Genomic DNA, 12941 nt, shown 5'->3' on the forward strand with positions numbered 1-12941 from the left:
CGTGCGTGTGTTTGTTGAAGAATATTTTGTGCCGTTGCCAAGCGCCCTCGTCTAGTTATTGGCAGGCGGGTGAACCCCAGTCGTCACTGAATACCTTAAAAGTACCTGCGGGGGTTTTCTCTCCCAGTATGTTTATAAAGCAAGTTAGAATAAATGGGCCCCTTCCCCAGCCCTTTGAGACAAGTCCCTGATCTGCAGCGTCTTTAGCCCCCCTTAATCCAGCACTAAAGCATGCCTTGTCTTTAAAGCTTGTCTTTAAAGCTTGTCTTTAAAGCTTGTCTTTAAAGCTTGTCTTTAAAGCTTGTCTTTAAAAACTAAAGCTTCTGTTTGTCACAGCAGGCTTAAACATTGTGGCACTCACATCAACCAGCCAAAGCTGCATTTTTACCTTTTATTTATTTATTTTTACTCATTTAAGGGCCCTAAGGGCCCAAGAGGGCATTACGATTGAGGGATGTTTGTGGAAAAAACCAGACACAGTTTTACAAAGGCATCCAAAGAACAGAATACAAAGAAAATACCTAGAAAAAGTATAGACGGGCAATTGCAAAGTACAGAAATAAAAATTGTAATCACATACGTGTAACACAAGATTTGTGGCAATGCAAGGTCGCGAAAAAGACTTGCAGAATCACCTCCTTGCGAGGACGTTATTGGTCATTTATCAAATTTGGTGAGTAAATAGGCAGCCCTCTTTCAGGCTAACAACCGGGGCATGCCTGCAGTCTTTCAGACCTCTGGCTGTGTCTCATGAAGCCCTCCCAGGCCCCCTCAGCAACACCTTGAAGGCAGCACAGGTAGTCACAGCATGCTCCAAGCCCTTGCAGATAGGGTTGCCACCTGGCAGGTTTTGGACCGGCCCGACCGGTTTTTCACAGTGGGCCAGTTGCCGGTTCGTACTTAAAACCGGCCGTCATTAGCCATTTTTTTAGGTGCGGAATACCTTAGAACCGCACAATGTCAGTCTGCGTCTGTGCGCTTAGCATTTACAATTGCAAAAAATCACACAGGCACCGGCAGGGTTTGAGTCTGTATGTGGTAGACCAGGCAGAGTTTGTGTCAGTCATCTCACCCACTGGGCTAGGACCGCGAGTTAGTACCCGATCGAGAGTCAAACGGCTTACTACCTCGCCTGTAACGGTGCGGAGTACCTTAGGACCTCCCAATGTCCGTCCGAGTCCATCCGTGCGCACACCACCGAAGCAAAATCGATTTGAACCGTGAGTTGCAGTTTCATTTAGGGAATAGTAAAGGTGAAACTCACGGCTCAAATCGAATGATGGTCGGGGTGCAAATCGGATGTCACTCTGGGGGCAACTTAAATGTCATTTTGAGTCCCCGTACTCCGCACCCTCGCCATCATCCACAGAGTGGAGATGCTGCCATTTTGACCATTGTGCTGCGATTATGTCTTTTTTGGCCTTTTACAAGCATTAATTCACCAACTGCAATGATAAATATGTGTCGACAAGCTGAACAAAGACATGCGAGCAGAGAAAAAACATGGGCAACCGCACTCCCTGAGATGGAGGGGGACCAAGAGGAGGAACAACACAACAAAATGCCACCACCGTGGTCAGCAAGGGCGGTTACTTTTCAGTGCAGCACATTCAGACCAATAACCAAAGTCTCAATCACTTTCAGTACAAAAGTTATGTTGATCTCTCTCTAGGAAAACGCTACAATACAATGCTACAAACGCTACGCATGTAAAAAAACGCCTTTTTATCAACACAAATTCAACCTTCTATACACCACGTCGCCCCCGCACCCTGCCCCAAGGGCCGTTTTTTTTTGTTTCGGAGTAAGGTGGCAACCCTACTCACATAGGAAAATGTCCGGGTGGGACGTGCTTTTGCCACTGTGCCAGGACAGGAATGCCCACCTGCCCCTCGCTGCCTGTGGCTCACAAAAAGCAGCAACACGAGTGCAAAAGACTCTGTTTTACTTATTCATGTACAAATCTCAGGGCTCCTACAATGGCTGCTGGGCCCGAATGATGGACAGGAGAGCGCGCACACGCTCGCTGCTACAGATGCGATGCTCGCCAAAGGACACGGCTGCGTCTGGCAGCGGGACAGGCTTGCTGGCAGAGGCGTGAACGGCGCGCACTTGCGTGACTTGCAACAGCCGCGCCACATTCGACTCGCTCACTCCCCCGCCTGAAGAAAGAGAAGAGCAAGGAAAATATGCACTGTGCTGTCCATTCTGCGAGCGCTTCAACCCTCAGCCAGCCCGACTGCATGCTCTGCTGCATGTGAGCTGCATGTGATCACAGCAGGCAGAAATGTCTGCCATGCACACAAGAGGAACACATGCAGACGACACAGCCCCCCTCCTTGGTCCCTGCTCTCTCCAGCTGTGCATTTCAAGTTAGCTAGTGCCTACCCAAGTCTGGACCGCCAGCTGGCATTTGCTTGCTCCGCTAGTACCATGTTTCAGTGCACTGATTGGCAGCTAGCGCATGCAATTATAGCGGCACAGCTTTGCTTAAAAAGCAATTGGATATTCAAAATCAGGCAACCAGAAACAGGAAGGGCACGTATTGTCGTGCCGGGGAAACATTGTGCCAGTTGGTGAATTTCTGCAGCATGAAGAGTACTGCACCAGAAACACAGAGAGGAAAACTGAAGCATGCAAGACTGGCAACGACTGAGCAGCGCTCATTTTGGATTGTAAGCATGTGCCACAGGGCTCGGGAGATTGTGGGCAAAGCAGAGGCGGTAGGTGGAGACCCCATTCAGCTTTATAGACTGCAACCGGCACATTCCCAGCAAAGAGCTGCGTTCCAGGCGTCCAGCTACTGAAGATGCCAACGACCCGACTGCCGCGTGAGTCACCCTTGCGGAGCGAGCTCCAGTTGGCAGCGCTTGTGGCGCGATTCTTTCTCTTTATTCAACAACACACTCCAGTGGCCCCCAAGGTGTGCAGGGACTTGTTTTACAATAACATCTGCTACACCGGTTGCCGTATCTTAGTCCTGATGACAGGCGGAGTGAACATGATCGTTCGCGTCCGGCAAACAGGTGAAGAACGCCGGAAAGCTGCTAGAAGGCAGGCAGCGAATTGTCGTTTAACACTTTCGTGACCGCGCCTATTTCCATTGATAGTATGCTATCGATGAATACAAATTCAAATTTCGGCGTTCTCCGAGCGCTTCTGGAACGCTAAAGCCATTCAAATGGTAAAGGAGGAACTGACATCAGTGACACCAGTGGTGACATCAGTTTCACTTTCAAGTTTAAGTTTTCCGCCACGTGGGGGATTTTTTAATGTCCTTCGCTAGCGGGGAGGCGAGCTCACGTGGTTTCAGTTATAGTGTCGACGCAGCTCGCCGATGCTTCGCGCGAACGGCGAATTTCGGCGGATTCCGATGTAACTGAGCTCGAATCTGTGCCTGATGGTAGCAGCACAGACACAGCAGACAACTTCGATTCGTCAGACTCTCCTACGGTCACCGGAAGTGCGTCAAGTTGCCCTGGACCATCACCAAATGTGCGCCCTTGAGTTTCGCTTTCTTCTCCGGTCGCTCTGTCGCGGGCGCGCGTTGTTGTAAGCAGATCAGGCCCTGTTCTAAAGGCCACAGCGCTTATCAGCAGGGTGTCGACTTTGTTCGGGCGAGACCATTTCGTGCCGACTGCACAGAGTAGTCTTCTCTACACAGGTGGCCCGGAGTTGAACTTGGCGTAGCATTCCCAAGCAGTGCGCGACTGCTCATGTTTATATTTTTGTTTATATTTCCAGTTTATAATATATACTGCTTATATCTCCAGTATTATTCTACAAGCGTTTTATGATCAAACTATATTTCAAATCGTGTTTATGTCTACCATGTGCAAAGTAGCATTGAGGTTCAATTTTTTGTTACTTTTTTGTTTTCTCAATTTCTTGATAGAATTTCTAATGCGTCTGTTAGAAATTATTACTGTTGGAAAGCCCCATTTTTCCTCTATCAGATCATAACCTACACTTTAGCATCCATCATTTTCTGTGCAAGAAAAAAAATATTTCCTGGACTACCCAATAGGCACTAGTGTTTATATAATTGTATGTATGTAAATCACTCTTGTACTTACAGGGCTAATTTCTGCAGTATTACTTTATAACACCCTTATGTTCAAATTGAATATGTCAAAAAAATTATGTGTACCCTGTGCAAAGCGGCATTACTGTTTTCATCATTTTATCCTTCTTGCTACTTTTTTTGGTTTTGTTTTTTTAAATTGTATTAAATCTGTTGTTTGAAATTATTACTGTTAGAAAGCCCCCATTGTTTCTCTATCATTTCGTATCTTACACTTCAGCATCACTCATTGTCTGTGACAAGAAAAAAATATTTCCTGGAGAACCCCAAAAACAACCATTTTTCCGCAGTCACGAAAGTGTTAAGAACACGATGTAGTGTGTGCTCATATAGACAGATGGCCCCACGGGGACCATTGGTGTGTGTGCTACTGATCGAGAGAGGGCACCACTTCCACGGTTGCCCATGTGTATATATTCAAAGGTGAATAAAGCCTTGGGGTCAGTTGCCCGTTACCGGCGTGGTGTGTGTTCGTGGTTAGCCGGGCGCGTGCTGTAGAAGTACGCCCCGCAACACACGACATGTCCTACTCGGAGCTTGGCTGGTGGCTGCGCTGTTGTTTCACCAGCGAATAGAAGCATCAGGAGGTATTCCCGTTTCAGAAGGTGCCAAAGACGACACTCCTCGATGGCTTGACAGTGGTGTGCCTGTAGGCGGAGCTCGCTGCCAGTCAACAAAAGTTCTGGAAGGCAGAGTTTCTGCTGGAGGGATGTGTTTCTTTTGCGTAGCCAGAAATGCACTGGGGTAGACAGGCACGGCTCCGCTCTCTGTCACAGGCTTTTCCCATATAAACGTGGTGGTATCGTCCGCACTCAGGATGCCGCCGTCTGAGCGTTTCCACTGCTTACCGAGCACTTTCATGATGCATGGGTCACCTTCTTTCGTTTTGACAGCAAGTTTCTGTTTCTTGAACTGATCTCGCAAGGATGAAACGTTGGATACGTCAACTTCTGGCTCTTGATTGAGGATGATCACTTGCTTCCAGACGTTTTGCCTGCGAATCCCATGTTCGAAGTGTTGTACTGCAAGGTCGTTCAACACGAAGTTTCCCGAAGTGTCCTGAATTCCGATAGCTTCCAGGTGGCACATCGACGAGACAACGCCTCCGGTGGTGTCTTCGGAGGGCGATTCCCCAAGGGAAAGAAGGAGTGCGCTCGATGGAGCAATTGAAGGGATTGGGCTGTGAGTTGAGAACCTTGTATGGTCCATCCCAGAACCGTCTCCGTGGCTGTGAGAGTGACAGAAATTCTCGAAACTTGGCCTTCTGTCACTTTCCAATACGCATCTGAACTGTTCAACACACTGAAGCGGTTCTCTCGAAACGTGGGCGCAAGTCGTGCATCAGCAGCAACTTGACCCTGATCACCCATCGCATGAACTAGGTACTTCTTTGCTGACGGTGTGACGGTGCAGATGTCGGGGACTTGCAGGGCCTCAACTGTGATGTGTTGGTCATCATGCCAGCTGTTCAGAGTCAAGGAGACTCGGTTGCAAGTTACCGGCGCTCTAGGGCGAGTGTTTCCAAACGTAGCAAGCATTACACGTTCTACTCTGGTGACAGGAAAAGCGAGTGCTCAGGCTACATCACATCGTATGAAGGTCCGCTGACTTCCAGAGTCCCAACAAAAAGTGAACGAGCAGCTGGCGGCCCGTGCCGATGCCCCATGCACAGCCCGTCTGCAGGAACACTGGCATTAGTCCCAACTCCCTGGTCGACGCGGATGTCACTGCGCTGGCCGCAAACTAGATGGTTGGCTGACCTGCAGTGTCTTGCGAAATGGATGCACTTGCCACATCTGAAACAGTACCTCTTTGCTTGCAGTCACTTTCGCTTCTCGGGCAATACCGCTGCCGTGCAGTGGGCGAGGACATGGTCCTGAGTGTTGCAAAGATAACACCTGGGCCTCCCCAAAGGCGGACATTGGGAGCCGAGAGTCATCGCCGTTGGAGGATCATTACGCAGAGGTGAGGACTGGCGTTTCTCCTGGACACGATGTGTGGACGGAACAGAATGATCGGACGAACTCTCCTCTCGAATTTCCACTGGCACGCAGAGCAAGTCCACGATCACTTTGATTTCCTGGGACCTGGCCAATAGAAACGCGGAGACTTTAGATGCATACTGCTGTAACTCTTTGAGCCTTTGCCAATAGAGGAGGCCCAGGTCATGCGGCAAGGTTCGTAGCAGTACGCGATGGAGCACGAGGAAGTACTGGTCCAGGGAGATGCCCAGGCCCTCTAATGCGTTAATGCGAAACGTGACCGTGTCGTAGAGAACCCGAAGCTTGCTGACGTCAGAAGAGCACTGCACTGGATCCAGGGCGAGCAGCTCGTCCAGGTTGTCGTCCACAAGAAGATCTTTCCGTCCAAAGCGATTGGTGATGACCTTGACGGCGAAGTCATAATTGTCGTCAGCCAGCCCGATTCCATCGATCGCGTCCTTGGAGGGACCGGTCAAGTACGAGAGCAGGTACTTAAACTTCTCTATGCGTGGTAAGGTTGCATTTGAGTGGATGCTGGAATCGTACTGGTCCCAGAACCCTTGCCAGTCGCGTCGGTTGTACGAGAACGTTGGTATCTGGAGCTGCGGGAGTGTGGCAAAACGGGTTCCCTGCGTTGCCTGAGGGGTGCCCGGTCGAGGCTGCGAAGTTGCGCTCCCGCAAGGCTCACCAGACTAGGCTGTAGCTGTGCTGGCTGAAGGGGCCGGGCTCGTGACGGAGCGCACGCGCGTGCGAAGGGCGCAGATGCACTTGTCGTAGTCAATTGCATCCAAAACGTCGGCGTAAAATTCCTCTTCCGTGAGAGTCGCCTAAATCTGGCTGTCCAGCTCGTGCAAGGCTCGCAGCTTGTCAAGAATGATTTCCAGAAGCGTCTGCAAGTCGAGAGTCGGTGCCGCCAGGTTCTGCAGCAACGCGTCGAGTGCCGTCATCTTCGTGACGGTGGTGTGAGGAACTCCCTGGTGGCGACGAAGCGATTCCATGGCGCCAGTCAACGAGACCGGGTGGCTGGGGGTTTTGGCACCAGCAATTCATGTGGCGAAAGGGAACAAGGAGACCGGGAGTCCAGCTGTCAAGGATGCCACTCTTGCCGGTTGGCCTATTCATTTAACTTACAATTGGCAAAGGCTGGTTATACGAAAAAGGTACCGGCAGAGGGAGTATATTTTACAATCCTTTTCGGAGCCTCACTTTAGTATTTGTCAAGGATGCCAGCGAACTGACTGCCGCGTGAGCCGCCCCCGTGGAGTGAGCTCCGGCTGGCTGCGCTCGTGGCACGCTTCTTTCTCTTTATCCAACAAAAACCTCATTCTTTCCTATTAGCAGAGCACACATCCAAGATAAATAAATAGAACACAAAGAAGCATACAGAACGATTGTTCTGTAGTAGTGTAGGCGAGCCACAATTAGCACAATGAAATCACACTGCTCCACATACTGGCCACATGAAGACAAAATGAAGCGGGAAGAAACACCTCAGGACACGCTGAGCGATGTGCTAGCTGTTGTCCAGAGAATGACCACACTGATAGAAATCCTTCACCGTCCAACGGCAATGTCCAGGCGATTGCTGCGGCACACTCAACCAATAAAATGTGTGCAGCATGGACACAGGTGCCACTTGAGCACAGTGAAGGCTCAAGCCAGAGTACACCCAGGCGAGTTCACTTTTGAACAGGAAGCGTGATGGCAATACCGGCGCTCTTTGCATCGCATTATCAGACTTTGGGAGGAGCTGAAAGGCACCCCGTAGAGGAGGGGTCGTGAAGAGAAAATGCATTTGCCTTTGCTTAATACTGTCTGCTTGAACAGCCTTTTAAGAACATCAACCCCAAATATTTTCCCAATGGTATTTAGGAGGCACCTTTGAAATACTGGTTTTGAGGCAATGCAAGTGACCATGCACGCTTCGTCAGACGGCAGCGCAACTAGCAGTGACGTCACAGTAAGTGAATTCTGGAGTTAAACCAGTTAAACGGTTTTAGTGTATATTGTTCAGTACAGCTGCAGACCCGATATTTTAAAAATAATGCATCCTTTACTCAGTGTCGTAAGCACTTCTCTATCCGTGTGACTGATGTCGCGACCGCTTCAATTGTCTGGCAGCCACTGTAGCAAAACTCAGACCTACCGGGTGTTCGTACAGTTTGTAGCGAGTTTCCGTGCTGAAGTTCACATTGTTTTGCTGAATTCTCTTCCGAATCTTGCCTTTTATGTCTCAAACAGCACAAAACCGCTCAACCAGAAAAAGAAAAAGGTGCCCCCTGTGCGATTCAAACTTGAGGCCGCCGGGCCAGCCTGCATTGAAGACAGACACCTTAGCCCCTACACCATCAACGTGAGAAGCGCGCCTGGCAGCATAAAAGCCACTTCAAATTTGTAAACCAGCACTGTGGCATGTTTTCATAGATTCTAATCAGCCCAGAGCTTTAACCGCCAATTTACTGTGGAACGCTTCTGCAGTAAGGCAAAGGAGAGCATCTCAAATTAACAAAACAATATAAACAGCACTGTTCATTAGAGGAAACAGGAAAGCAATCAAACTGCATGACGGTGGGACTTGGCAACTCGGCGCTGTATCCCTGCTTCTCGCTAGTTATTTTTGCGCTTGAGTAAGCGACGGGTGGGTTTGAAGTTCTGACTAGTACTCAAAATTCCTTTGATAAATGTGTTTATGTAGTAAATTCTCGTTTTAAGCTTTCAGTCATTTATCTCGTCAGGTCAGAAGTTTCACGTTCACACAACTCACATTACAGGCAATGCGAGACAGACGTCGGCAAGCTTCTGCACAAATACTGGCGAGCGGAACGACAGTTTAGACACATGCGAAACAGCGTAAACAGTTTACAAATGTCCAGTTCACTTTAAACGTGGCTACTTCTGCCTGCGCCACTCGCCCACGTTGTTGATTGAAAGTTCGACCATGCTGATCGGTCGTATCAGAGATCAGACATCTCCCGTTGTCGCTCGTTGCCGACATGTTGTGCACACGAGGGGCAACTGTGATTGGCTCCTTAGCAAGATGTCACTTCACAATTCACGAGTTGAGGAGGAAAGCCTCGGTGATGCTGTAACTGCATTTTTTTTCCTATTTCGCGATACGTGGCAACGAAACTGGTATGCAATGTTTGTTTATCAAGGTTCCACACTTATAGGTACCCACACAACACATTGTTTTTTAAAATCTCTTCCCGACCCCTTTAATGTTGACCATCTGCCAGTAATCTCTAACGTGCCACGAAACCTCAACACAGGGCTTTTTCGCTTTTTGCCTCCATCAGAAAAGCAGCCACCAAGTCCAGCAGCTTAGCCAACGAGCCAGCATGACCCGTCCCATCGCAACTCGCTTGTCACACCTTCTCTCGCACATGTCAGTGGTATTAGGGGAGCGCTTGTGGAATTATATAGCAGTGAAAGTGAACTTTTAGGGCATTCCAGAAAGAGAAATGGGTGAAACTGCTGCACTCCGTGGAAATGAATGGCAAATTCTGTCCCCCCGGAGATGCAATTGAGGTCGAATGGGGGCCACAGCAATGGCCCAGTAACAAAGGCACTCACCTGGCATCAGCTGTATCCTGCCTGCAGCCTGTGGGAAAGACAAGGGCTGCACTTAGAGTTGGGGGTCGAGAACTTCAGGTAACATACAAAGAACGGAACAATATACAAAACAGACCTCCTAATGCTCACACACACGTCAATCGCAGGAACCGATCATAAACACCAATACACAACACAACTGGGAACACATCTACCTTCGCCGATGGCACTACCGCAGTCAAAGACGACCATGTCCGCTCATGGTCCTGTCAGACAGGGAGTGAAAGATTTCATGCAAGGCCTTCCGAAGCAAGAAAGGTTGTGCCACGTAACAGGACAAAGACATTGGCTGAGTGGATACTATCTCCTCCCGCTGCTGCCTGTTGTGAAGTTGCCACATGCCCGAATAGGGAAATTGTCGCGTCGCACCCAGAAGCCCAGGAGCAGTGGAAATGGTGACTGCCACACAGCTGTGATGACAGCCACCATTCTGCTGTCACTTTTGCTGACACACTTGCACTGGCTGGGTGAAGCATTTTGGAAAATCCCGCCTCTCCTGACCCTACTCTCCTGCATGCAGATCTCCCAAAGTGAATATCCTAAGCCGAGCACACAATTGGCTGAGTTGGTCATCCATCGTACTTATACAGCGCAGAAAAAAAAAAAAAGACAAGGGCGAAAGCTAAGCCACACGGGACGAGCGCTGATTTCCGTGAACTGCTGTTGCGGAAACATGTCGTAGTATTTGTAACCGCACTTACGCACACTTACGGTGAAAAACATTCGACCTAATAAGTAATGCATAGACCCACTGTACCAAGAACCCCAGATACAAAAACAAAACACAAAACAGAAACACCAAACACACTACACATGTGTTCTGTCCTCTGATATAACTAGCTATGTTATGTTGTTTCGTCCCTGTCAATGATTTATCGAGTTCCTTGCTGCACAGAGCTGTAGAAGACTTGCTGACACATTCTTCGCCTAGCCCTGAAATTTCCGCAGCCTCCTCCATAGCCGTCGTCATGAGTTGGCATTTGTTGAATTCCGGGATGCCCTACCCGGCGGTGCCCTTGCAGTCTCGGCAGTGTCTGCCCTTTCGCACTCTCGTGGACGTCCTGTTCTCCGAGCCCTGCGGCCGTCTGGCCCAGGCACTTTTTGCCGCCTGCCAGCCGAACCTCGCAGACTGCCGGCATTGTGCATGCGGCAAACTTTGTTTTGTGCCCAGTGGAAGAATCCGAATCTCCCTGCTGGCGCGAACACCAAGAGCCCGGCTTTCTTATCTAGAGGTTTCCATGTATAGTTCTTGTATCTTGTTTCCATGCATAGTCCTTTCTCTTTAACTAGCGATTGCTTGATTTGTGTAGTGAACTGTTTTTTTATCTATTGTTGTTTCCATGTTTGATATTTTGTTTGCCATAATGTGCGGCTACATTTTCGTGCTGTTTATTTGCGTGTGTTGTATGTGCTGTATGGCCCCTCCTGCTTGGGCCCGAATTGGGCCTGCAGTATGTACTAAATAAACAAATAAAATACAGGTTCTATCTGCTTCTATCTGCTTTTGTTCTATCTGCTTCATTGGTCCAGGGTTGAGCCTGCCGCAGTACGCCTCACCACTGATGTGGGACGGCCGTCTGCAGCTGCAAGCGAGCGGTGTGCATGTAGGCTCTCATCTAGCTCCTGTTCTCAGCGATGTGCGTTTGGCCAGTCTAGGGCGCAAAGTAGTCAGTGAACTGGGGGGCGTGTGGGTCCCTTCCATCACTTCAAAGATTTTTTTAGTGATCCCAGATTGCGCTGGTGTTTCCGGTAGCCAGTGCCACCAGAGGTGTTAGCTGTGCTCCAAAAGTGTTTTCACCCGCTGAGGTTAATGCACAAATTACCGAAGGAAGATGCTTCGAGGTTTCTGCACCTGGGGCGTCACTTTTCTGAGAACCACGTTTGCTGGCAGTATGGGCCAGGCAGCAGTAAGCCACAGCTTCCAATTTCACCTGGTCACCCAAATTGGGCAAAAAGGGTGATTGCACTGCTTACTGCTCTAAAAAGATCGTGCCCCCACACCAAGCAAGAGAGCATGCGAGTGCTGCTGCGAGGAGCACGCCTGCACAGCTCTGGCTGTCCGATCCATGTGGGGACGTCTGAGGCGGAGCGAATTCTAAGGGCGCCCAAGAGAAGCTGCCGCCGGAGTGGGGGCACGGCCTCACCAAAAAAGAGCAAATTAGGAAGTTACAGGGATCCCCTACACACACGATGCTGGCCATAGCCCGGAGAGAACTGGGAATGCTGCTGAAGCGCAAGTAGTTCTTCCAGCCCCTCACAAAGTGGCGGCCCTCTGAAAGAACACGTGCCTCCCGAAAAAGGAGCCCCACTGGGCACGAAACAAAGTTTGCCGCATGCACAATGCCAGCAGTCTACAAGGTTCCGCTGCCATGCGGCAAAAAGTGCCTAGGCCAGACGGGCACAGGGCTCGGAGAACAGGACGTCCACAAGAGTGTGAAAGGGCAGACACTGCCGACATTGCAAGGGCACCGCCGGAAAGGGCATCCCGGAATTCAACGAATGCCAACTCATGATGACGGCTGTGGAGGAGGCTGCGGAAATTTCAGGGCTAGGCAAAGAATGTGTCAGCAGCATGTCTTCTACAGCTCTATGCAGCAAGGAACTTGATCAATCATTGACGGGGAGCAAAACTACATAACACAGCTAGCTACATCAGAGGAAAGAACACGTGCGTAGTGTGTTTTGTGTTTATGTTTTGTGTTTTGTTTTTGTATCTGGGGTTCTTGGTACAGTGGGCCTATCCATTACTTATCGGGTCGAATGTTTTTCACCGTAAGTGTGCGTATGCTCGGTTACAAATACTACGACATGTTTCCGCAACAGCAGTTCAGTTGGAAGTCAGCACTCATCCTGCACGACTTAGCTTTAGCCCTTGTCTTTTGTTGCACTGAATAGCTACAATGAATCTCCCAAAGCAACACAGCCGTCTGAAGCAGTGCCCCACAGGACACCTCTTAGCCAAGCACTGGCAGCCAGAGCGGATTTACTGTAGTTTGCATGGCCCCAAGCCCGTGTACTTATTTCACGAGAACCCTGCTATGTGCAGCTTGTTTCCCATGATGCCTGCTTCCAATGCAGCCGCCATCTTCCCCACGAAACCCTGCCGTGGCTGGCTTGAGCAAAGCGGCAACAGCTGCTGGGCCTTTCAGCTCCACCTGCCAAGCAAGGGACACCCAAGTCCCCCAAGGCTCGATTGATGACAACAGAGCATCTTCGAACTTGTCGGAAGAGCACAAACAAAAGCATGTGAAGAATACCACACA

At 49.7% G+C, this 12941-nt stretch overlaps 1 protein-coding gene across 5 annotated transcripts in view; it reads right to left on the reverse strand.

The window, feature by feature from the left end:
- Positions 1-1928: 1928 nt before the first annotated feature.
- The window catches only part of LOC144152959 (copper homeostasis protein cutC homolog), a 58905-nt gene continuing 47892 nt past the window's right edge, over positions 1929-12941 (reverse strand). For all 5 annotated transcript variants that reach the window (XM_077684556.1, XM_077684557.1, XM_077684555.1 and 2 more), the window contains 2 exons: positions 9640-9667; positions 1929-2162 (listed from right to left, as the gene is read on the reverse strand). In XM_077684556.1, coding sequence (XP_077540682.1) covers positions 1975-2162; positions 9640-9667 — 216 coding nt within the window. In that variant the 3' untranslated portion in view covers positions 1929-1974. The remainder of the gene's footprint in view (positions 2163-9639; positions 9668-12941) is intronic.

Source organism: Haemaphysalis longicornis, unplaced genomic scaffold (genome assembly GCF_048455015.1).
Source record: "Haemaphysalis longicornis isolate Haplotype H1 unplaced genomic scaffold, Haemaphysalis longicornis Haplotype H1 scaffold_9, whole genome shotgun sequence".
Lineage (NCBI taxonomy): Eukaryota > Metazoa > Arthropoda > Arachnida > Ixodida > Ixodidae > Haemaphysalis > Haemaphysalis longicornis.